Genomic DNA, 25,999 nt, shown 5'->3' with positions numbered 1-25,999 from the left:
GTATGTCTAGTAGCAATCTGTCCATATCAAATTTATTACAATATTATTGACCATAATCTGTATGTTGTATATTACATCCCCCTGGCTTTATTACATAACTGGAGTTTGTACTTCTAAATCCCCTGTATCTACCTTGCCAACCACCTCCTCTTTTCTTGCAACAACTCATTAATTTTTTGTATCCATATGAGCCTGTTTTCCTTTGATTTTGTTTTATTTTTAGATTCCATAAATAAGTGAAATCATGTGGCATTTGTCTTTTTCTATCTTACCTACTTCACTTAAAATAATACATGCTAGACACATCCATGTTGTTGAAAATGGAAATGTTTCATATTTTATGGCTTGGTTATAGTTCATATTGCATGTATATATATAAAACATCTTCTTTATCTACCTATCAGTGGACTTTCTAGGTTGCTTCCAAATCCTGGTCATTCAATGCAATGAACAGTGGAGTACATATATCTTTTTAGATTAGTGTTTTTGTTTCCTTTGAATAAATACCCAGTAGTGGAATTGCTGGATCATACAGCAGTTCTATTTTTATTTTTTTAAAGGAAACGCTATCCTCTTTTCCATAGCAACCCTGCCTGTTTACAACCCTACCAACAGTGCACAAATATTCCCTTTCCTCCACATCTTTGACAACACTTGATATTGTCCTTTTCATGGTAGCCATTATGACAGGTGTGAAGGGACATCACACTATGGTTGCAATATGGTTTTCCTGGATACAGTAGTCTTGGCTGCAAGGTTTTTTTCCTTTCATCTCTTTGTATATGTTGTACCAGTCCCTTGTGACCAAAAAAAAAAAGATTCTTCAGAAGCTATTGATACTTGTAAGAGTCCCCTTGTAGGTAACTACTGCCTTTTATCTTGAAGGAGAAGAGGGTGACAGAGGATGAGATGGTTGGATGGCATCACCAATTCAATGGACATGAACTTCAGCAAACTCTGGGAGATGGTGAGAGACAGGGAAGCCTGGCCTGTTGCAGTCCATGGGGTCACAAAGTGTTGGACATGACTTGGCAATAGAACAACTTTTAAAATATTAATTAATTTATTTTAATTGGAGGCTAACTACAATAGTTTAGTTTTTTGCCATACATTGACATGAGTCAGCCACGGGTGTACCCCCATCCTGAACCCCCCTCCCACCTCCCTCCCTATCCCACCCCTCTGGGTTGTCCCAGTGCACCAGCTTTGAGTGCCCTGTTTCATACATCAAACTTAGACTGGTGATCTATTTCACATATGGTAATATACATGTTTCAATGCTATTCTCTCAAATCATCCCCACCTCGCTTTCTCCCACAGAGTCCAAAAGTCTGTTCTTTATATCTGTGTCTCTTTTGCTGTCTCACATATAGGGTCGTGGTGACCACCTTTCTAAATTCCATATATATTCATTAATATACTATATTGGTGTTTTTCTTTCTGACTTACATCACTGTATAATAGGTTCTAGTTTCATCCACCTCATCAGAAATGATTCAAAAGTGTTCTTTTTAACACCTGTCTAATATTCCTTTGTGTATATGTACCACAGATTTCCTATCCGTTTTTTTCTGCCAGTGGGCATCTAGGTTGCTTTCATGTCCTAGCTATTGTACACAGTGCTATGATGAACATTGTGGTACACGTGTCTTTCAATTCTGGTTTCCTCAGTGTGTGTGCCTAGCACTGGGATTGCTGGGTTGTATGGCAGATCTATTTTCAGTTTTTTAAGAAATCTCCACACTGTTCTCCAAAGTGGCTGTACTAGTTTGCATTTCCACCAACAGTGTAAGAGGGTTCACTCTTCTCTGCACCCTCTTTAGCATTTATTGTTTGTAGACTTTTGATAGCAGTCATTTTGACCAGCATGAGATGGTACCTCATTGTGGTTTTGATTTGCAACTCTCTGATAATGAGTAATGTTGAACATTTTTTCATGTGCTTATTAGCCATCTGAATCACTTCTTTGGAGAAATGTCTGATATTTTTTGGCCTATTTTTGGATTGGGTCATTTAGTTTTCTAGTATTGAGCTGCATGAGTTGTTTGTATATTTTGAGATTAGTTCTTTGTCAGTTGCTTCATTTGCTATTATTTACGCATACTCTGAAGGCTGTCTTTTCACCTTTATTACAGTTTCCTTTGATGCACAAAAGCTTTTAAGTTTAATTAAGTCCCATTTGTTTATTTTTGCTTTTATTTCCATTACCATGGAAGGTGGGTTATAGAGAATCTGCTGTGATTTATGTCAGAGAGTGTTTTGTGTAAGTTTTCCTGTAGAAGTTTTATAGCTTCTGTTCTTACATTTAGATCTTTAATCCATTTTGAGTTTATTTTTGCGTATAGTTAGAAAGTGTTCTAGTTTCATTATTTTACAAGTGGTTGACCAGTTTTTCCAGCACCACTTGTTAAAGTGATTGTCTTTTCTCCATTGTATATTTTTGTCTCCTTTGTCAAAGATAAGGTGTCCCTAGGTGTGTGGATTTATCTTTGGACTTTCTATTTTGTTCCATTTATCTATATTTCTGGCTTGTGCCAGTACCATACTGTCTTGATGACTGTAGCTTTGTAGTATAGTCTGAAGTCAGTCATGCTGATTCCTCCAGTTCCGTTCTTCTTTCTTAAGATTGCTTTGATTATTCAAGATTCTTTTGTATTTCCATCAGATCAGATCAGATCAGTCGCTCAGTCATGTCCGACTCTTTGCAACCCCATGAATCACAGCACACCAGGCCTCCCTGTCCATCACCGGCTCCCGGAGTTCACCCAGACTCACGTCCATCGAGTCAGTGAAGCTATCCAGCAATCTCATCCTCTGTTGTCCCCTTCTCCTCTTGCCCCCAGTCTCTCCCAGCATCAGAGTCTTTTCCAATGAGTCAACTCTTCACATGAGGTGGCCAGAGTATTGCAGTTTCAGCTTTAGCATCATTCCGTCCAAAGAAATCCCAGGGCTGATCTCCTTCAGAATGGACTGGTTGGATCTCCTTGCAGTCCAAAGGACTCTCAAGAGTCTTCTCCAACACCACAGTTCAAAAGCATCAATTCTTTGGTGCTCAGCCTTCTTCACAGTCCAACTCTCATATCCATACATGACCACAGGAAAAACCATAGCCTTGACTAGATGAACCTTTGTTGGCAAAGTAATGTCTCTGCTTTTGAATATGCTATCTAAGTTGGTCATAACTTTCCTTCCAAGGAGTAAGCATCTTTTTATTTCATGGCTGCAGTCACCATCTGCAGTAATTTTGGAGCCCAGAAAAATAAATCCTGACACTGTTTCCACTGTTTCCCCATCTATTTCCCATGAAGTGATGGGATCAGATGCCATGATCTTCATATTCTGAATGTTGAGCTTTATGCCAACTTTTTGGTTGTTAAATCATCTGTTCTAGTTCTATGAAAATTGCCATTGAAGCTTGATAGGGATTGCATTGAATGTATAGATTGCTTTGGGTACTATACTCATTTTCACTATGCAGATTTCTGATCCATGAACACGGTGTATTTCTCCATCTATTTTTGTCATCTTTTATATCTTTCATCAGTGTTTTATAGCTTTTTATATATAAGTATTTTGTTTCTTTAGGTAGAATTACTCCTAAGTATTTTATTCTTTTCATCGCAATGGTGAATGGGATCGTTTCTTTAATTTTTCTTTCTGTTTTCTCATTGTTAATGTATAGGAATGCAAGGGATATCTCTGTATTAATTTTATATCCCGAAACTTTACTATATTCATTTCTTAGCCCCAGTAATTTTCTGGTGGTGTCTTTAGGGTTTACTATGTAGAGAATCTGCAAACAGAGTTTATTTCTTCTTTTTCAATCTGGATTCCTTTTATTTCCATTTCTTCTGTGATTGCTGCCACTCAAACTTTCAAAATTATGTTGAATAGTAGTGGTGAGAGTGGGCACCCTTGTCTTGTTCCTGATCTTAGGGGGAATACTTTCAATTTTTTGCTGTTGAAGGTAATGTTTGTTGTGGATTTATCATATATGGCTTTTATTATGTTGAGGTATGTTCCTTCTATGCCTGCTTTCTGGAGAGTTTTTTATCATAAATGGATTTTGAATTTTTAAAAAGGTTTTCTTTGCATATATTGAGATAATCATATGTTTTTTATATTTTAATTTATTAATGTTGTATATCACATTGATTGATTTACAAATATTGAAGAAATCTTGCATCCCTGGAATAAAACCCACTTGTCATGATGTATGATTTTTCTAATATGTTGCTGGATTCTGTTTGCTAGAATTTTGTTGAAGAGTTTAGCATCTATGTTCATCAGCGATACTGGCCTATAGTTTTCTTTCTTTGTGGCATCTTTGTCTAGTTTTGGAATTAGGGTGATGGTGACCTCAGAGAATGAATTTGGGAGTTTATCTTCCTCTGCAATTTTCTGAAGAATTTGAGTAGGATCAGTTAAGTTCAGTTCAGTCACTCGGTGGTGTCTGACTCTTTGTGGCCTCAGGAATTGCAGCACACCAGGCCTCCCTATCCATCACTCATTCCCAGAATTCACCCAAACTCATGTCCATCGAGTCAGTGATGCCATACAGCCATTTCATACTGTGTCATCCCCTTTCCCTCCTGCCCCCAATCCCTCCCAGCATCAGAGTCTTTTCCAATGAGTCAACTCTTCGCATGAGGTGGCCAGAGTATTGCAGTTTCAGCTTTAGCATCAGTCCTTGCAAAGAAATCCCAGGGCTGATCTCCTTTAGAATGGACTGGTTGGATCTCCTTGAAGTCCAAGGGACTCTCAAGAGTCTTCTCCAACACCACAGTTCAAAAGCATCAATTCCTCGGTGATCAGCTTTCTTCACAGTCCAACTCTCACATCCATATATAACCACAGGAAAAACAATAGCCTTGACTAGACAGACCTTTGTTGGCAAAGTAATGTCTCTGCTTTTCAACATACTATCTAGGTCGGTCATAACTTTCCTTCTAAGGAGTAAGCGTCTTTTAATTTCATGGTTGAAATCACCATCTGCAGTGATTTTGGAGCCCAAAAAAATAAAGTCTGACACTGTTTCCATTGTTTCCCCATCTATTTCCCATGAAGTGATGGGACCAGATGCCATGATCTTTGTTTTCTGAATGTTGAGTTTTAAGCCAACTTTTTCACTCTCCTCTTTCACTTTCATCAAGACACTTTTAAGCTTCTCTTCACTTTCTGCCATAAGGGTGGTGTCATCTGCATATCTGAGGTGATTGATATTTCTTTGGCAATTTTGATTTCAGCTTGTGCTTCTTCCAGTCCAGCATTTCTCATGATGTACTCTGCATAGAAGTTAAATAAGCAGGGTGACAATATACAGCCTTGACATACTCCTTTTCCTATTTGGAACCAGTCTGTTGTTCCATGTCCAGTTCTAACTGTTGCTTCCTGACCTGCATACAGATTTCTCAAGAGGCAGGTCAGGTGGCCTGGTACGCCCATCTCTTTCAGAATTTTCCACAGTTTATTGTGATCCACACAGTCAAAGGCTTTGGCATAGTCAATAAAGCATAAAGAGATATTTTTCTGGAACTCTCTTGCTTTTTCCATGATCCAAGGGATGTTGGCATTTTGATCTCTGGTTCCTCTGCCTTTTCTAAAACCAGCTTGAACATCTCGAAGTTCACGGTTCCCGTATTGCTGAAGTCTGGCTTGGAGAATTTTGAGCATTACTTTACTAGTGTGTTAGATGAATGCAATTGTGTGGTATTCACTTTCACTTTCACTTTCTTTGGGCTTGGAATGAAAACTGACCTTTTCCAGTCCTGTGGCCACTGCTGAGTTTTCCAAATTTGCTGGCATACTGAGTGCATCACTTCACAGCATCATCTTTCAGGATTTGAAATAGCTCCACTGGAACTCCACCTCCACTAGCTTTGTTCGTAGTGATGCTTTCTAAGGCCCATTTGACTTCACATTCCAGGATGTCTGGCTCTAGGTGAGTGATCACACCATCATGATTATTTTGGTCGTGAAGATCTTTTTCTACAGTTCTTCTGTGTATTCTTGCCACCTAGGTGTTAGCTTTTCCCTAAAGTTTTGGTAGAATTCACCTGTGTAGCCATCTGGTCCTTGGATTTTGTTTGCTGAAAGATTTTTTATTCCATTTTCTATTTCTGTGCTTGTGATGGGTCTGTTAAGACCTTCTGTTTCTTCCTGCTTCAGTTTTGAAAGGTTCTACTTTTCTAAGAATTCATCCATTTCTTCCAAGTTGTCCATTTTATTGGCATGTAGCTGCTGATAGTAGTCACTTATTATCCTATGTATTTCTGTGTTGTCTGTTATGATCTCTCCATTTTCATTTCTAATTTTGTTGATTTGATTTTTCTCTTTTATTTTCCCTTGATGAGTCTGGCTAATGTTTTCTCTCTTTTATTTATCATCTCAAAGAGCCAGCTTTTAGTTTTGCTGATTTTTGCTATAGTCTCCTTTGTTTCTTTCTGTGCTAATTTTTATAATTTCTTTACTTCTACTAACACAGGGGTTCTTAATTTCTTCTTTTTCTAGTTGCTTTAGGTGTCAAGTTAGGTTATTTATTTAACTTTTTTCTTCTTTCTTGAGGTAAGATGTAATGCTATGAACCTTCACCTTAGCACTACTTTTACTGAATCCCATAGGTTTGGGGTTGTTGTGTTTTCATTTTCATTTGTTTCTGTGTATATTTTGATTTCCTTATTGATTTCTTCCATGATTTGCTGGTTTCTCAGAAGCATGTTATTTAGCCTCCATATGTTGGTATTTTTAATAGTTTTTGTCCTGCAGTTGACATCTAATATTAGTGCAATGTGATCAGAAAAGATTCTTGGAATTATTTCCTTTTTTTTTTTTTTTTAATTTACTAATGCTAGATTTATGGTTCAGGATGTGATCTGTCCTGGGGAATGTTCTGTCTTCACTTGCAAAAAAGGTGAAATTCATTTTTTGGTGGTGAAATGTCCAATAGATATTAATTAGGTCTAACTGTTTCATTGTATCATTTAAAGCTTGTGTTTCCTTGATAATTTTCTGTTTAGTTGATCTAACCATAGGTGTGAGTGGGGTATTAAAGTCTCCCACTATTATTGTGTTACTGTTAATATCCCCTTTCATACTTGTTAGCATTTGCCTTAGGTATTGAGGTGCCTTTATGTTGGGTGCATATATATTTATAATTGTAATATCTTCTTCTTGGGTTGATCCTTTGATCATTATGTAGTGTCTTTTGTTGTCTTTTTTCACGCCCTTCATTTCAAAATCTATTTTACCTGATATGAGTATTGCTACTCCTGCTTTCTTTTGGTCTCCATTTGCATGAAATATCTTTTCCAGCCCTTCACTTTCAGTCTCTATGTTTCCCTTGGTTTGAGGTGGGTCTCCTGTAGACAGCATATAGAGAGGTCTTGTTTTTGTATCTATTCAGCCAGTCTTTGTCTTTTGGCTGATGCATTCAACCCATTTACATATAAGGTAATTATTGATAAATATGATCCCATTGTCATTTACTTTGGAACAACATTTTTAATTTTTTCCATTAAATGATGCTGTGTCCTGGTATGGACCTCTTCAGGTTCATCTCTTTTTGGGGACTGTCTGATTTCGAGACCTGAATGTCTGTTTCCTTCCCAAGGTTAGAAAAGTTTAGCTATTATTTCTTCAAATAAGTCTCTGTCTCTCTCTATTTTAGATCCTTATAATAAGAATGGTACTTCACTTGATGTTGTCCCAGATGTCTGTTAACCTAGCCTCATTTTTAAAATTCATTTTTATTTTTCCTATGCTATTTGGTAAGTTTCTACTACCCAGTTTCCAGACCTCTGATCCATTCTTCTGAATCCCCTAATCTGCTATTGTTTTTTTTTAGTGTATTTTTTTCATTTCAGCTGTTGTATCCTTCAGCACTGTTTAGTTCATCTTTATATTTTCTTATTCTTAAAATTCTGTTTTCATCCATTCTTCTCTAGAGTCCATTGAACATCTTTATGGTTATTACCTAGCATGCTTTCTTGGGTAGATTGCTTATCTTAACTTTGTTTAGTGACTTTTCTGAGATTTTGTCTGGGTCTTTCATTTGGAATGCATTTCTCTGTCTCATGATTTTACCTAAATCTGTGTTTATTTCTAAGAGTTAGTTATATTCCTGATCTTAGAGAACTGGTCTTATGTAGAAGTTTATGGGGCCCAGCAGAATGGTCCCCTCTGTAGGATCTGGGCTGCAGATCTAGATGCTATAGGGGTGCCCTTCTGTTGTGTCAGTGCCAACTACTCTGGGTGCACTGGTAGGAAAGGGTTCCACCTCCTCCTCTGTTGGCTGCCAGACTCTGCCTCATGTGGTGGCTTCCAGCCCATTCATAGGCAGGATGAAATGTTGATGGAGCTGGCTTCAGGGCCTAAAAGTACTTGAGCTGGTGATATCACACCCAAGAGCAGGGTGAGATGCAGGGTGAGATGCAGGTGTAGCAGCTGTGGAGCCCAGTGGAATTTGGGGTTGGTGCTGTCATGCTGGTGAGTTGTTTAGCCTCTGGTGCTATTAAGCTATGTACGTGTGTGTTAGGGAGAACTCTAAAGTCGCACTTGTCTCTCATGATGGCTGGCACCAGTATCTATGATCCCAATCATTTCCTATCTCTCTAGAAGTTTCATGAAGATAACCAAATTAGTCTAACCCAAGCTCCTTTCCCATTGATGCCTCTTTACTGGGACACAGAGCATGTGAGATTTTTGTATGCCTTTAAAGAACAGACGCTCTCTTTCCTAAAGCCCTCTGGCTTTCTTGTGCACAAGTTACTCTGGACTTCAAAGTCAGAATTTCTGGGGGCTTATCTTTCCGAACCATGACTCCCAGGCTGGGCAGCCCAGTTGTCCCTTCATCCTTGTCCTTCTGATCATTAGGAATAAAATTTGCATAAACATATATTTTACCTGTTATTGACACAGCAGCTCAAAGAGTTTGTCTGTATTTCACATCAGATGTGAAAGAGTGTTCATCAGTTCATAAATGGAAACTGTGATTTACTGTTTCAAGATAAATTAGAAGAGACAGAGAGGACTTCATCTTGCTGATCCATACAAAGTTTGTGTGAAAACACAACAACTCAAAACCTATGGGATGCAACAAAGCAGTTCTAAAAGGGAAGTTTATAGGAAGAAACAAGGAAAACATCAAATAGACAACCTAATTTACACCTAAAACAACTTGATGAAGAAGAGCAAAAAACAAACCCCAAGTAAGTAGAAGGAAAGAAATTCTAAAGATCAGAGCAGAAATAAATGAAAAAGAAGCAAAGGAACAACAGTAAAGACTAATAAAACTAAAAGCTGCTTCTTTGAGAAGATAAACAAAATTGACAAACAATTAGGCAAACTCATCAAGAAAAAATGGGAGAATCAAATCAACAATATTAGGAATGAGAAAGGAGAGGTTACAACAGAAATACAGGAATACAAATGATCATAAGAACCTATTATGAACAAATATATGCCAATAAAATAGACAACCTGAAAGAAATGGACATATTCTTAGAAAACCTCAATCTTCCACCACTGAACCAGGAAGAAATAGAAATTATGAACAAGCCAATTACATGCACTGAAATAAAAAATGTGATCAAAAAATTCTCAAAAAATTAAAGCACAGGGTCTGATGGTTTCACAGGTGAGTTCTCTCAAACATTTAAAGAAGAGCTAATAATATTCTTATAAAACTCTTTCAAAAAACTGCAGATGAAGGAGCACTTCCAAACTCATTCTATAAAGCCATCATCACCCTTATACCAAAACCAGACAAAGAAAACACACACACACACACACACACACACACACACACAGAAGTACAGGCCAATATCACTGATGAAAATAGATAGAAAAATCCTCAACAGAACACTAGCAAACAGAATTCAAAAATACATTAAAAAGATAGTACACCATGATATGGAGAAGGCAATGGCACCCCACTCCAGTACTCTTGCCTGGAAAATCCCTTGGATGGAGGAGCCTGGTAGGCTGCAGTCCATGGGGTCGCTAGGAGTCAGACACGCCGGAGTGGCTTCACTTTTACATTTCACTTTCATGCATTGGAGAAGGAAATGGCAACCCACTCCAGTGTTCTTGCCTGGAGAATCCCAGGGACAGGGGAGCCTGGTGGGCTGCCATCTATGGGGTCGCATAGAGTTGGACATGACTGAAGCGACTTCGCAGCAGCAGCAGCAGAACACCATGATAGAAACCATCAAGTTCGGTTTACCCCAGGGATGCAAGCATTCTTCAGTATACACAAGTCCATCAATGTGATATACCATATTAACAAATTGCAAGATAAATTCGTATGTTAATCAAAACAAATACAGAAAAATTCTGAAAATTTTCAACACCCATTTATAATAAATACTCTTCAAAAAATGAGCAAAGAAAGAAACTACCTCAACATAGTAAAGGCCATATATGAGAAACCCAGAGCAGACATTATTCTCGATGGTGAAAAACTGAAAGCATACCCTCTAAGATCAGGAAAAGACAAGGGTGCCCACTGTCACCACAATTAGTCAGCATTGTTTGGAAGCTTTAACTACAGCAGAGGAGAAAAAGAAATAAAAGGAATCCAGATTGGAAAAGAAGAAGCAAAACTCTCATTGTTTGCACACAGACAATACTACACATAGAAATCCCAAAAGATACTATCAGAAAATTACAAGAAGTGATCAGTGAAATTAGCAAAGTGACAGGATACAAAACAAATACACAAAAATCAATTGAATCCCTATGTACTAACAATGAAATATCAGAAAGAGATATTAAGGTATCAATCCTATTTACCATTGCAACAAAAAGAATAAAATGCCTAGGAATAAACCTACTTAAGGAGAAATAAGAGCTGTATACAGAAAAGTATAAGACACTGAGGAAAGAAATCAAAGACAACATAAACAAACATTTCTTCCTTGGAAGAAATGTTATGACCAACCTAGATAGTATATTGAAAAGCAGAGATATGCCTTTGCCAACAAAGGTCCATCTAAGGCTATGATTTTCCAGTAGTCATGTATGGATGTGAGAGTTGGACTGTGAAGAAAGCTGAGTGCCAAAGAATTGATGCTTTTGAACTGTGGTCTTGGAGAAGACTCTTGAGAGTCCCTTGGACTGCAAGAAGATCCAACCAGTCCATTCTAAAGGAGATCAGTCCTGAGTGTTCTTTGGAGGGAATGATGCTAAAGCTGAAGCTCCAGTACTTTGGCACCTCATGGGAAAAGTTGACTCATTGGAAAAGACTGATGCTGGGAGGGATTGGGGGCAGGAGGAGAAGGGGACGACAGAGGATGAGATGGCTGGATGGCATCACCGACTCGATGAACATGAGTTTGAGTGAACTCCGCGAGTTGGTGATGGACAGGGAGGCCTGGCATGCTGCGATTCATGGGGTCTCAAAGAGTCGGACACGACTAAGAGACTGAACTGAACAGAACTGAACTGATTAGAGACACAGACACTGAGAACAGACTATGGACATGGCTGCCGGGGAGGAAGAAGAGGGTGGGATGGATGGAGAGTGTTAGTGTTTCCCTAATTGGAACCAGTTCCTAATTGGAACTGTAGCAAATTTACACTACCATATGTAAAAAAGACAGTCAATGGAGATTTGCTGTATGGCTCCGGGAACTCAAACCAGAGCTCAGTAACAACCTAGAAGGGTGGGATGGGCCGGGAGCTGGGAGGGATGTTCATGGGGGAGGGGACATGGGTAAATCTATGGCTGATTCTTGTTTATTTTTGGTAGAACCCAACGTAATACTGTAAAGTAATTATCCTTCAATTAAAAATAAATAAATATCAAATAAACAACCACCAACCCCTGAAATTTCATATGCCAAGGGGCCCAGGAGGAGGCTCACTCATGCATGTATGAGATAAAAGGCAGACAGACCTCTGTCTTGACTGTGATGCCTACAGTGGCTCATGAACCATCTCAATTCCCTCTCAGCTACACTCCAGGAGCCCTTGGCAAACCTATCTTAAAAATTCATGCATGGAGCTAATCCTCCTGTCAAAATCCAGGTTTTCACAGGAGGACCTCTCTCTGCTTCGTTCACACACCCTTCCACCTTGTGGCCAGATCCCTGTGGTTACAACTGACTCAGAGGGAAGAGCAGCCCTTGACAGACCACCAGTGAGCTTGCAGAGAAATTTGGCTTAAATCTGTGACCAAGTACAGGAACACAAGATTAAGATGTACTGCTATTTGGGGAAACAAACGACAGGCTGTCAATACCAATTCTGGTGCACTAATGTATCTAGACAAGAGATGAAGCATAGAAATTCTGACAAAACAGGGATGAGAAGTGTCAGCTGCTGCTAAGTCACTTCAGTCGTGTCCGACTCTGTGCGACACCATAGACCGCAGCCCACCAGTCTCCCCCGTCCCTGGGATTCTCCAACAAGAACACTAGAGTGGGTTGCCATTTCCTTCTTCAATGCATGAAAGTGAAAGTGAAGTAGCTCAGTCGTGCCCGACTGAGTAGCCTACCAGGCTCCTCCGTCCATGGGATTCTCCAGGCAAGAATACTGGAGTGGGTTTCCATTGCCTTCTCTGGAAGTGTCAGCAGGTACCACTATAGAAGATCTGAGATAGCTGCAGAGTCTCTAGCCAGGTTGAAGAAAGTTCTCTCTCACCCAAAGGAGACTGGTACTTTAATTAGAAAAACAGCACCACAAAACTTAAGGAATATGAGCCCAAAGTATCATGACACGAACAAAGTATAAAAATCTTCAGTATTCACATCTGAAGATGGGAGATCTGTGATTTATCCAAGGAAGAATTTGAAATAGCTGTTTTAAATAACTCAGTGTGCTAGAGAAAATACAGTATATCTCATGATGTACTCTGCATATAAGTTAAATAAGCAGGGTGACAACATACAGCCTTGATGTACTCCTTTCCCTAATTGGAACCAGTCTGTTGCTCCATGTCCAGTTCTAACTGTTACTTCCTGACCTGGAATTTACTAAGGAGCCTTCATTTGGATCTAAGAATATTTCTCAGCAGAAACCTAGTGGGCCAGGAGAAAGTGGGATGATATATTCCAAGTGTTGAACGACAAAACTGCCAAAGAAGAATATTTGAAAATATCCTTCAGAAAAGAAAAGAATATAAAGACTTCACCAGACCAACAAGTACTGATAAAATTGAACACAGCTAGACCTTCCTTGAAGAAAACATGGCAACCCACTCCAGTATTCTTGCCTGGAGAAGCCCCTGGACAGAGAACCTGGTGGGCTGCTGTCCATAGGGTCACAAAGAATCAGACACAACTGAGGTAACTGAGCAGGCACACAGACCTTCCCTACTGAAACACGAAAAGGAATTATTCAAGCTAAAGTAAAATAATGCTAATTAATTCCATGAAAATATGTAGTACACTGGTAAATTTAAGTGCACATTCACATTCAGAACACTATAGTACTTCAATATGGAATGTTACCACTTAACTATTTAAGATTTAAAGTGCAAGGATATAAAAGTAACTATAGCTACAATTATCTTTTTAATTAAGTGCACACTATAAAAAGAGGCAAATCATGACATCAAAAAGATAAAATGGAGAAGGGGAAAAGGAAGGAGATTTAATATATGGTTGTGTTCATATATTATTAGAATAAAACACACTGCTCTCTCTGAAAGAGGCTTTATGTAAATCTCATGGTAAACAAAGTAGGAATCTATACTAGATTCACACTGGTAAAGAAAAGTTTATTAAATGCATACTGCTGCTGCTAAGTCTCTTCAGTCGTGTCCAACTCTATGTGACCCAATAGACGGCAGCCCACTAGGCTTCTCTGTTCCTGGGATTCTCCAGGTAAGAATACTGGAGTGGGTTGCCATTTCTCTTTCCAATGCATGAAAGTGAAAAGTGAAAGCGAAGTGGCTCAGTGGTGCCCGACTCTTAGCGACCCTATGGACTGCAGCCTACCAGGCTCCTCCGTCCATGGGATTTTTCAGGTAAGAGTACTGGAGCGGGGTGTCATACTATAAAGTTATAGTAGTATTGTTACACTACTATAACAAAAATCATGAATTCACAAAGGCAAGCAGTCTGAGGAAAGGAATTAGGGAACTATAAAACAACCTGTTACAAAAGATAGCATTAATACATCCTTATCTATCAATAATTACACTAAATATAGAGAAATGCATGAGTGCATGCTAAGTAGCTACTGTTGTGTCTGACTCTTTAAGATTCAATGGACTGTAGCCCACCAGGCTCCTCTGTCCATGGGATTTCCCAGGAAAGAATGCTGGAGTGGGTTGCCATTTCTTCTCCACTGTTGTCTTCTATCTCAATGAAATTTTTAAGCAATTACTTTGGATTACTAATCAGACAAATCACCCATATCCGTTTTGGGGGGGTCAGTAACTGAAAAACTATTGTGTTTCTCTGTTAACATTTTAGTCCTTTGATGTCTGTGTCCCTTGAAGTCTCAGGTTGCTGTGTTTGCATTTAAAGAAGCAGTCACTCCCTCCTGTCTTTACAGACTGACATGGGGAGGGAAGTACACTGTCACATTGATAGGGATTTTGAGACTTTTCAGACCTTTTATAAGGATACACCTGTCCCATGTACTCAATTCCTCCTAGGAGAGAATTCTGAAGCTCATATGCTTCTACCAACGCAGCAAAGACAGTCTCTGTGCTGACAGTTTCCTGGCTGCTTCCCTGGGGCAATGCCAAATGCTCACATTCTTGTGCTTTCACACAGACCCACGGGGACAGGTTGGCTTCTAGATGTCCCACAGGCCATCTGCAAAGGTTTAGATGCCACCGTGGAGACCTACACAGGGAGCTGTCCCTGGGGAGGGGGATGTGGATGAGATGAGGGGTCCCAGGGTGAGCAGGACCACAAGCACGGTGTCTGCAATGGTTTGGGGCTCCCTGGTGGGGTCTCCATGTGGTCAGTAGGACCCATGTCCCTTGAAGAATTCTAGCTCTTGATGCTGTGCTCCTGGCCTCTCCCCACCCCCCAGCCATGCAGGTGACCCCAGTGTCCTGGATAAGGGGAGAGAGAAGTGTGCTGGAAGGTGAGGACGCCGCCCTTGCTCACACGCTCTTATTTTCCCCACAGGTAAAATCCTGTGCTGAGGGGTCTGTCATCTTCGTGCCCTAGCAGCATGCTGTCGTGTCTCTGCTAGACTCCTGGACCCCCACAAAGATCCTCTTATCCACAAATGATGGTCAAAGTCTGCGTTTATATCAGGAGAGACAGTGAGACTCCTGCCATCTTTATGACCTCACTCTGTTATTACAGGTTTCTTCTTTGTGGATCTTTTCCTATTTTCTTGACTAATGTCTATCAATACATGTATTTTGTTATATGCTTATCAAGAAGTCTATAGGTACACTCATAGACACTTGTAAACAAAAAAATTAAGTAGGTCCTTTGGCAAAACAAGAATTTGATATAAACCTTTGGAGTGGATAATACAACTGAGTCTTAGAAAATTATGAACACATGGGATCTCAGCCCAGTTTACTCACTGACACGGATGCATCTGGGAGGAGGAGACCAGCCACTCTCTGTGCAGGTCATTGTGTTCTGATTATTTTGAAGACTGTAGCCATGATAGCAGCGAACCCTTACAGTTTCACCCTGTACAACTTTTTTTTCACTACTTGGGGTATATCCATTTTCCAAATTATTGAAAATACATTCTCCTAAAGATCAGAAAAATAATATGATAGAAAAAAACATAAATTTGTTAATATAGAACTTAAAAGATTAACCTTATAGAATTTAAATGTGAATGCACTAGTTTTCAAATATAATACATAACAATAAAATGAAAGCTACTATCACATTTGTTACAAATGAAAATCAACATTCCATATTATTTTTTCTTTAGTTTATGATTAAAGTATGCATAAAAGATGCAGACATTCTTATAAAGTCTGTATCTCATAGGATTTACATGAAGAGCCTCTAGTAAAGGGAAGATCTATTTACATGGTTGGTTTTTTTCATAGAATTCATCCCTTGGCCTTACTTTTGTTACACAACACTTTACTCAGTTGTTTACTTTTGTCTCTTCACTCTTTCAAAGATTTATGCATATCTACTTAAATAAGTTTACTTACTGAGGCATGGCTCTTCTGGAGACCATCCTTCTGCTGTGCAAGTCAGGTAATCCGAGGAATATTGTGAAGGAGGCACAAAATACTGATCACAGTTATAGAGAAACTGTTGATTTACACGTGCTGGAAAGTATCCACTGTATGAATGATATAGCCGTCCATGTTTTATTACTGGATAATTACAATGTTTCCCTTGGAATAAAAAAAGTAGAAATAATGTTTTACCTCATTATACAATCAAATTAGAAATTAACATTACCTCTATGAATTACATTTTTGTTCAGTTAATTACACTCACTACATTATGGTTTCTAGGAAAAGAAAAGGTGAAAAGACAGCCTTCAGAATGGGAGAAAATAAAAGCAAATGAAGCAACTGACAAACAACTAATCTAAAAAATATACGAGCAACTCCTGCAGCTCAATTCCAGAAAAATAAACGACTCAATCAAAAAATGGGCCAAAGAACTAAATAGACATTTCTCCAAAGAAGACCTACAGATGGCTAACAAACACATGAAAAGATGCTCAAAATCACTCATTATCAGAGAAATGCAAATCAAAACCACAATGAGGTACCATTTCATGCCAGCCAGAATGGCTGTGATCCAAAAGTCTACAAGCAATAAATGTTGGAGAGGGTGTGGAGAAAAGGGAACCCTCTTACACTGTTGGTGGGAATGCAAACTAGTACAGCCACTATGGAGAACAGTGGGGAGATTCCTTAAAAAATTGGAAATAGAACTGCCATATGACCCAGCACTCCCTCTGTTGGGCATACTCACTGAGGAAACCAGAACTGAAAGAGACACATGTACCCCAATGTTCATCCCAGCACTGTTTATAATAGCCAGGACATGGAAGCAACCTAGATGTCCATCAGCAGATGAATGGATAAGAAAGCTGTGGTACATATACACAATGGAGTATTACTCAGCCATTAAAAAGAATACATTTGAAGCAGTTCTAATGAGGTGGATGAAACTGGAGCCTATTATACAGAGTGAAATAAGCCAGAAAGAAAAACACCAATACAGTATACTAATGCATATATATGGAATTTAGAAAGATGATAATGACAACCCTGTATGCGAGACAGCAAAAGAGGCACAGATGTATAGAACAGTCTTTTGAACTCTGTGGGAGAGGGAGGCAGGGGATGATTTGGGAGAATGGCATTAAAAGATGTATAATATCATATAAGAAATGAATCACCAGTCCAGTTTCGGTGCAGGATACAGTTTCCTTGGAGCTGGTACACTGGGATGACCCAGAGGGATGGTGTGGGGAGGGATGTGGGAGGGGGATTCAGGATGGGGAACACATGTACACCCCGTGGCAGATGCATGTTGATGTATGGCAAAACCAATACAGTGTTGTAAAGTAAATAATAATAATAATAAAATAAATAAAAGAAAAAAAAAAGAAAATTCAGATGATTGAAGTATGCAAAGAGGTCCTTGATATTGAAGGTCAAATTATGTCTTGTGAGTCATATCATATAAAATTTGTATGTGGATTCTCTTGGTAGAAAACTATAGAGACTTATTAAATGAATTCTCCTTAAGTCCAGAAGTGCTAACCGTGGTTGACTAAATTAGCATCTTAGTCAAGAGATGAAAATACAGATTTTATCTTGTAGCTCAACTGACTTCTTCCTCTTTCTTTTCCGTTGTTATCAGAAACCAAAATCCTGACACTTCTTCTCACACCAAGTCAATGTAGAAAGAAAACTTTTTTTTTCCCAATTAACATTCATTACTTTAATTTTCTGTTTATTGGAAACGTGATATTTATCAGTTCAGTTCAGTTCAGTCGCTCAGTTGTGTCCGACTCTTTGCGACCTCATGAATTGCAGCACACCAGGCCTCCCTGTCCATCACCAACTCCTGGAGTTCACTAAAACTCATGTCCATCGAGTCTCTCTATATATATCGAGTCGGTGATGCCATCCAGCCATCTCATCCTCTGTCGTCCCCTTCCCTCCTGCCCCCAATCCCTCCCAGCATTAGAATCTTTTCCAATGAGTCAGCTCTTCGCATGAGGTGGCCAAAGTACTGGAGTTTCAGCTTTAGCATCATTCCTTCCAAAGAACACCCAAAACTGATCTCCTTAAGAATGGACTGGTTGGATCTCCTTGGGACTCTCAAGAGTCTTCTCCAACACCACAGTTCAAAAGCATCAATTCTTCGGCGCTCAGCTTTCTTCACTGTCCAACTCTCACATCCGTACATGACTACTAGAAAAACCCTTAAACCACAATAATTTTCATGGATCTAATCACACAGGAAAGTAACAGTATTGTTTATCACTCAAACTAGATATTAGGCATCTTTTTCCTTTCTTGTCTAATCGGAGAAATGAAAAATCAATAATTCTTAGTTTCCAAATGGTTAAGATTAAGGGAAACCCTTGAATGTTTGTGTCTAATTTTAATTGGAGAATGATGCATTTTCCAGTATTTCTTACAAATATTTTAAATGAGGCATAACATAATTACAATTTATTTTAATATATTTTGAGTAATTTTCACATATATGCTTACTAAATGAATTATAAACTTTGAATCTTTGCATATCTTAATCCTTTTAACAAAGACTTGTCTATTATACAATCTCATGGCCTATAGTCTGCATCTCTCATCACTAATAGATTTCCCACACTTTTTCGAAGCTTCTCTACTTTTTTTAAGTGTGAAATGCTTATTTAGTTTGATTCCTCCTAAGTAACAATCTAAGTTTATTCCCACTACTTTGTGGAGATTAGAATAATTTCTCTTCATCCTTGAATTTTACAAATTTCACCATGTATGTCAAGATATGTGTATTTAACAATAATGCCATGTTGGGTAAGCTTGAGTGTCTGTATTTGCAGGAGTCAAGTGAAAAAGACTCAACTAACTTTGTTATTACATTGTAGAGAGATTTCAGTTCTGATTATCTGAGTTCAGATCTAGTATATATATTCACCTCATTTTGATTGTTCATAGAACATGAATACAGCAAAATAATTCACTGAGACTCACTTACAAAAGGTAAACAAAGAGGGCATAATTAATAATAAACATCTTTACTATCACTGGCCTGAGCTATTTTCCTCCTCTCTTTTATTTGATCACATGTGAATCTGTATTTGTCTCTCTAACCAGATCATTCATTGAAGCTCATACAATAGTCCACTATGGTCAGAGTGGCACTGATTCTATCAGGACTCAGAACAACCTCATTCTCCTCTTACACTTCTACCAATACAAGTTCTGGTCTCATGAGCAGGCTCGGCTGTCCATCATAGTGTTGGCTCAAATTGATCTCAACATTGATGAAAAGTATTCACTAAATTTTAAAAGTGTTTCTAGTCTTTCTGTATTTGTGCTGCTTATTCCTATGATCCAGGCCCAGCATCTTATAATTATCACAGCTAAATATCCCATTATTGAGTCCAACCTCACACATGGGCGTCTTTCTGAGTGATGAACCTGTCCTAATGCGGGTTCACTTTCAGTACCTCAGTATCATTCCAGGCACATCTTCTCTGCTCCATTAAACTGGTTGTTGATACAAAACAGCAATGGAGTAAGCCTGAGAACAAAATCCTGCATCTGATAATCAGCTTATTTAATGAAATTATGCATATCTGATAAACTATTTAACTGGCCAATTTCCTCATCTTGTCTACAAGAACTTTACAAGGTCCCTTGTGGGATAACTTTGCTGTGATATAAATACATTTGGGTTGATCTGCCATTTTCATAGGCTTCCCCTATGGCTCAGTGGGTAAAGAATCTACCTGTAATGCAGAAGACAAGGGAACTGTACGTTTGATCCCTGGGTCACTCATATTCCCTTGCAGAAGGAAGTGGCAACCCACTCCAGTAATCTTGCCTGGAGAATCCCATGGACAGAGGAGCCTGATGCTGCTGCTGCTGCTGCTAAGTCGCTTCAGTCATGTCCGACTTTGTGCAACCCTATAGACAGCAGCCCACCAGGCTTCTCTGTCCCCAGGATTATCCAGGCAAGAATACTGGAGTGCCATTTCCTTCTCCACCTTGGTGGGTATATCTCTGCCTTAATGCATTAGACTATAGATGCACTGAAAGTGGACAGAAAATTAAGGGAGGGAAATAAAAAGGTTGCTATTTGAAATCCCAACTCTTGCTCCAACAACTGTCAGACAAATACTCACCTTCACACGTTGGAAGTTTAGGGGACCATCCAAAGTGGTAGCACTGAACTGAATCTGCTCCAACCATAATACGGCCTTGACTGCAGGAAAATTTCAGCACATCTCCAACTTTAAATGTTTCTTTCCTGGGATAAGCATTTAAATATGTATCCATTTAGGGAATACTGCATTCTCTTTCTATCAAAAAAGATAAGTAATTGAGTGAGAATATTTAACCATTGCAAAATAAATATTATTTGTGTCACATAAAATGAGGTGCTGGGTACTGAATACACAGAGGACACACATTAATGTTCGTCCTTGAAAAACAATACATAATCTGGGATTTTGAGAAATATTAAGGTATTGAGCAGCAACATATATGCCTGATAATTTATTTGTAAAGTCAACTTGTTAATACTGGATCTGATTTTATCACTGACATTTACAAAATATAATGCTGCTTTTTTGCTCTCAAAATGTAGAAATATTCTCTCAGAATAAAAAAGAAAAGAAACAATTTTAAAATTGAATACAAATGAAAAAATGATATAAAAAATATAACTGGGAAACTAGAACACACAAGAAAGACATTTCTCTTGTCTTTGAGTTACAGGTACATTAAAAATCACTTAATTTTATCTACAAGTATAAAAATCAAACTGAAACATGAAACAAAATGAGTAAACATGTTCAAGGTCACATAGGCATATTCTAGGTGTCTTGATTATGTATATGACAACACAAACATCTAATCTTATTGTACCTATAAATGAGCTTAATTATTAATATATGTTTTATTATTCTGATTCATTTTAAAAATGTATAAGCTTATCATTGAAAATGTGTAAAATCTATGAAATTTGTCACATTGCTGTGTGTGGATTAATTGCTCAGTTGTGTCTGACCCTTTGTGACCCCATGGAGTATAGCTGGCCAGGCTCTTCTGGCCTTGGAATTCTCCAGGCAAGAATACTGGAAGGAGTAATTCATTCCTTTTTCTAGGGGATCTTCTTAACCCAGGGATCAAACCAAGGTCTCCCACATCACAGGCAGTTTCTTTACATCTGAGCCACCAGGGATTGCTACATATTATCAAAAATTACATTATTCTTATTTGGAGTCTTCCTATTGCTCAATAATTTATAAACTTCAAAATTGGAATTTAAGAATTAAAATCTCACCCAAAAGAAGGACTATCTAAGTTTTCAAACATTATCATAAAATTATATATAAGCTAAAGTGAAGTGAAGTCGCTCAGTCATGTCCAACTCTTTGCGGCCCCGTGGACTGTAGCCCACCAGGCTCCTCCATCCATGGGATTCTCCAGGCAAGAATACTGGAGTGGGTTGCCATTTCCTTCTCCAGGGGATCTTCCTGACCCAGGGATCCTACCCAGGTCTCCTGCATTGCAGGTAGACGCTTTAACCTCTGAGCCACCAGGGAAGCCCATATATAGTTTTAAAAGTAATTCTCCCTCCCCCCCAAATCAATAAATTTGTTTCTGCTTTTGTTTTAATGTTGAGCTTTGTAGCTTAGCTGTGAGGTTACTCTTGATGAGAACCATTGGGATTCCTTTCCTAAAGTTGTATTCCAAACTTCCACATAGCAATACTTCTAACGGTATGTGACTTTGTTTACATATATTGTGCTTCAGTTCAGTTCAGTTCAGTCGCTCAGTCGTGTTCGACTCTTTGCGACCCCATGAATCGCGGCACACCAGGCCTCCCTGTCCATCACCAACTCCCGGAGTTCACTCAAAATCATGTCCATCGAGTGAGTGATGCCATCCAGCCATCTCATCCTCTGTCATCCCCTTCTCCTCCTGCCCCCAATCCCTCCCAGCATCAGAGTCTTTTCCAATGAGGCCACTCTTCACATGAGGTGGCCAAAGTACTGGATTTTCAGCTTTAGCATCATTCCTTCCAAAGAACACCCAGGGCTGATCTCCTTCAGAATGGACTGGTTGGATCTCCTTGCAGTCCAAGGGACTCTCAAGAGTCTTCTCCAACACCACAGTTCAAAAGCATCAATTCTTTGGCGCTCAGCTTTCCTCACAGTCTAATTCTCACATCCATACGTGACCACTGGAAACTTACATAAAATTCCTATTTTATCCTACTATGTAAAACGCTGCTTTAACAAAAGAAGATCTTGATATTAGGCTGTTTTCTAACTGTTGTCTTTACAAAGAGTGACTGTAAGAATGGCATGATCATCTTAAAAGCCTTTCCCTTTACTTAGAATTGTTAGTAGCTCAATTGTCTCTCTCTTTGCTATCCCATGGACTGCAGCTGGCCAAAATTCCATGGAATTCTTCAGGCAAGAATATTGCAGTAACTAGCATTTCATTTCTCCAGGGGACCTTTCCGACCCAGGAATCCAATCCAGGTCTCCTGCAATGCAGGTAGATATTACTGTCAGGTGTCTCAGAAATTTTGAAAGGGAAAGTGTGGTCTCTCAGGCATGTCTGATTCTTTTTGATGCCATGGACTATAGCCCACCATACTCCTCTGTCTGTGGAATTCTTTAGGCAAGAATACTGCAGTGGGTTGTCACTCGTTTCTCCAAGAGATCTTCCTGACCCAGGGATTGAACCCAATTCTCCTGCATTGCAGGCGGATTCTTTACCATCTGATCTTTTCTAAAATAAGCCAATTTTTTTGCTGCCTTGGCTGCAGCAAAGGCATGTGTCTTTGCTGATGAATGGTTTCCAGGCTTTCTTTGCATAGACGTCTTCCTACCTAAACTTCACCCGCAGTCCCTCCTACTTTCTAAGCACTTGGATTCTTTTCTTCTTAGAATACACTTATTGGAACAATATAATAGAAATATTTTTACTTTTTGGTTCATGATTTACTTTAATTTATCTTTTTTTTTTTTTTCATACTGGCATGAAAGCTGTTGAAAGGCATACCACTGATCCCCACTGTATCTTTCACAATTTTCTCTTAGCCTACTTCTGGCACATATCAGGTGCTTGCCTACAGCCTGAAAAGTGAAATTACCTGGGCTCTGGACACTGTTGAACAAGCCTGGCCCATTTCTATAACAATCTCCCCCTGTGTGTCTATCTGAAATCTCTGTGCTCAATCTTTTCTACACTGGCCAGTGTTCCATCTCCTCCATCCCCCATGCACCATTCGGCCTCACATGACTTTGTCTCCTTCCTGAAATGAGAACAGGAACCATCAGCACCTGCTTCTCTCCAGCATTGTATTTACACACCCATTTACTTCCTTCTCCTGACAGGAAGTTGCAAATAATCCAGTTGTCACCAAGTCCAGGACTTTCTCAAAACTGCTGGTTCCTCTCCCACCTCTTTCACAGGGAGCCTGTGGTCAGTCTTTGCCTGCTTCCCTCTCTGGTTCATCCTCTTCAACGTTCATTACACTCTCATCTTTCCCATTAAAACAATGCATAATCCACTGAGCAATACATCCTGAACCTCTTATTCTCTGCTACAACCAAGCCTTTTGAATGAGTTATGTCCTCATGCTGTATTGCATTTCTTACTAATAATTTATTTAGCAGGCTGTAAGTAGATTTTCCCCTGTCTATTCCATCTGAATCTGTCTCTGTTACAATTATTGTTGGCTTCCATGTAGCCAAATCCACCACATTTTAAGTGTTTTAACCTGACTTATTAACTGAATTAGAAATATTCATTAGTGTAACTATTCTAATGTAATTTGATTACACTGTCCTTGAATAAACTGTATGGTAGACATGACAAGAAGCTTACATGAATAATTTATTTTAATAACTAAAAAATATTTTTAAATATTAGAGCATTTGTAAATATTAAATCATTGTACAGATTCAGAGGCGTGAACAAACTTCAAATAGGTCATTGCTCTTAGATATTTAGTTAGATAATGGTGGAATTGGATATAGAACCATTTCAGGCTGATTCCACAGGAATTACTGTTAGTCAATTTATTATTCCTTGTTATTATATCATTTTCTTCTGTCCACAACTATGAAATATTCATTCTGACATTTTTTCCCCTAAATTCTCTGGGTCCTCCTTTCTTTCTATCCACTTTGCCATCTATCCTTCTTCCGTCAGACACCTCAGTGTTGGAAGCTTCAGGACTCAGTCTTGAGCTCTCTTCTATTTTCATTCTACATTCTTTTCCAATCTGATGTCATCATTTATAGAGTGATAATCTCACATGTACATCTCCTGGCTAAACCCATGCACTCAACACTGTAGTTGACATATCCAATGTTTATGGTCCATGGGCGGCACACCCACAGTGCATCAGCAGGACAAAGGAAGGATGGCAAAAGAAAGGAGACTGAGTGGAACTGGATCTGCACCTGGGGCTGGGGAACTGAAGCAGGGACAGTGCTGCGTGGGAGGGCAAATGTTTGTGACAGAGGTGAAGCACTGAGGCTGTTGGAGAGTGAAGCAGCTTATCTATGAGAGTCTGAATGGAATGAGGATCACACAGACAATCCTTGCCACAGCCATACATACCCCAGACAGGGATTCAAGTCCCCTAGAAAGTGCTGTAGCTTGGAGCTGGAACATAGAGACTGGAAAACAATCCCAGGGCAAGGTCTGCTGTTGACTGAAGGGAGACGGTGTGAGGGAACCTGATGGAGAACATTGCAGTGGAAAATGCTTATGAAGCAAAGCCAGCTAACCTGGAGGAAGGGTGATACTGCTGAGTCACACACAGATAATAGAGCGATCTCTGCAGCCTCTCTCTCTGAACATAGCACCAGACAGCTGAAACAACCCAGGGAGGGTGGACCTATAAGGACATGATGTGCAAAGCAACACAGAAGAACCCCAGCCAGGGTGATCTTTAAGTCCCTGATGAAATAAGCAACAGACAATGACCCCAAGTGGGGGGCCCTGTAAGCACCTGAAGGGGGCAAGCAACAGAGAAGGACCAGCCAAAGAGAGCCTCTGATGGCCAGATGCCAGAAGCTAGGAAAAGACTCTAATAGGGCCATAGCTCCTGCAGCTGAGTCAGTTGTTTTCCCTGCATGCTTGGCACTGCCAGAGTTCCCATAATTCAAGCACCCATGTCACCTCCATGCTCAATCCTCACTGGACAGAGCTGTCAGAAGCTAGAAAAATCCCTAATAGTCACATACCTCCTGACAATACCACCAGATACGTATCTGGCATTGCCAGGGTCCCCATTATTCAAGCTCCTGTGTCACTCCCATGCTCAATCCCCACAAGTTCAGAGCAACCAGAGGCTACAAAAAAACACTAAGGGCCTCATATTTCCTGCTGTCATAGCCAGTGGCTCCCCTTAGTACCTGGGACTGCCAGGGCCCCTGCAATCCAAGCAACTGCACCACCTCCACATTCAGTCCTCCCTGGGGCACACCCAAGTCCTCCCAGGGAGCCTCAGGAGCAAACTCCTGTGGACGACTCACATGCACAGGTGGAGATAAAACCACAAGTGAAATCCAGAGGAAGGTGGCTAAGGAATAGGACCAAAACATCCCCACCAGTGGTACAAGCTGAAGATTGAATCCACATGATCAAGTAGGCAGACTTTGTATTTATGGAATATACAAATGATTACTAGAGTTCCTGAAAAGGAAAAAACACTAGCACTGGCAGATGTGGACATCAGGGCAAGAACATGCAAGAGTAGGACCAGATTAGAGTCTGAGCTGTGGCCACAACAGGTAAGAGAGAGCAGCCCAGAACTGGCGGACATCCTAGGGAGGTGAGGTGGACTGTGACTCACATTGAGGAAAAGGACGC

At 39.5% G+C, this 25,999-nt stretch overlaps 2 protein-coding genes across 6 annotated transcripts in view; both read right to left on the bottom strand.

Annotated features, from left to right (window-relative positions):
* The window catches only part of CFH (complement factor H), a 482,162-nt gene that overhangs the window by 124,792 nt on the left and 331,371 nt on the right, over positions 1-25,999 (bottom strand). The window lies entirely within an intron of this gene.
* The window catches only part of LOC112585128 (complement factor H-like), a 46,467-nt gene that overhangs the window by 660 nt on the left and 19,808 nt on the right, over positions 1-25,999 (bottom strand). The window contains exons 2-3 of the mRNA XM_045165771.1: positions 16,100-16,288; positions 15,504-15,679 (exon numbers count right to left, since the gene is read on the bottom strand). Of these exons, the coding sequence (XP_045021706.1) occupies positions 15,504-15,679; positions 16,100-16,288 (365 nt within the window). The remainder of the gene's footprint in view (positions 1-15,503; positions 15,680-16,099; positions 16,289-25,999) is intronic.

The sequence above is a fragment of the Bubalus bubalis genome, chromosome 5 (assembly GCF_019923935.1).
Source record: "Bubalus bubalis isolate 160015118507 breed Murrah chromosome 5, NDDB_SH_1, whole genome shotgun sequence".
In the NCBI taxonomy this organism is placed as follows: domain Eukaryota; kingdom Metazoa; phylum Chordata; class Mammalia; order Artiodactyla; family Bovidae; genus Bubalus; species Bubalus bubalis.
This window is presented reverse-complemented; position numbering and strand designations above follow the sequence as displayed.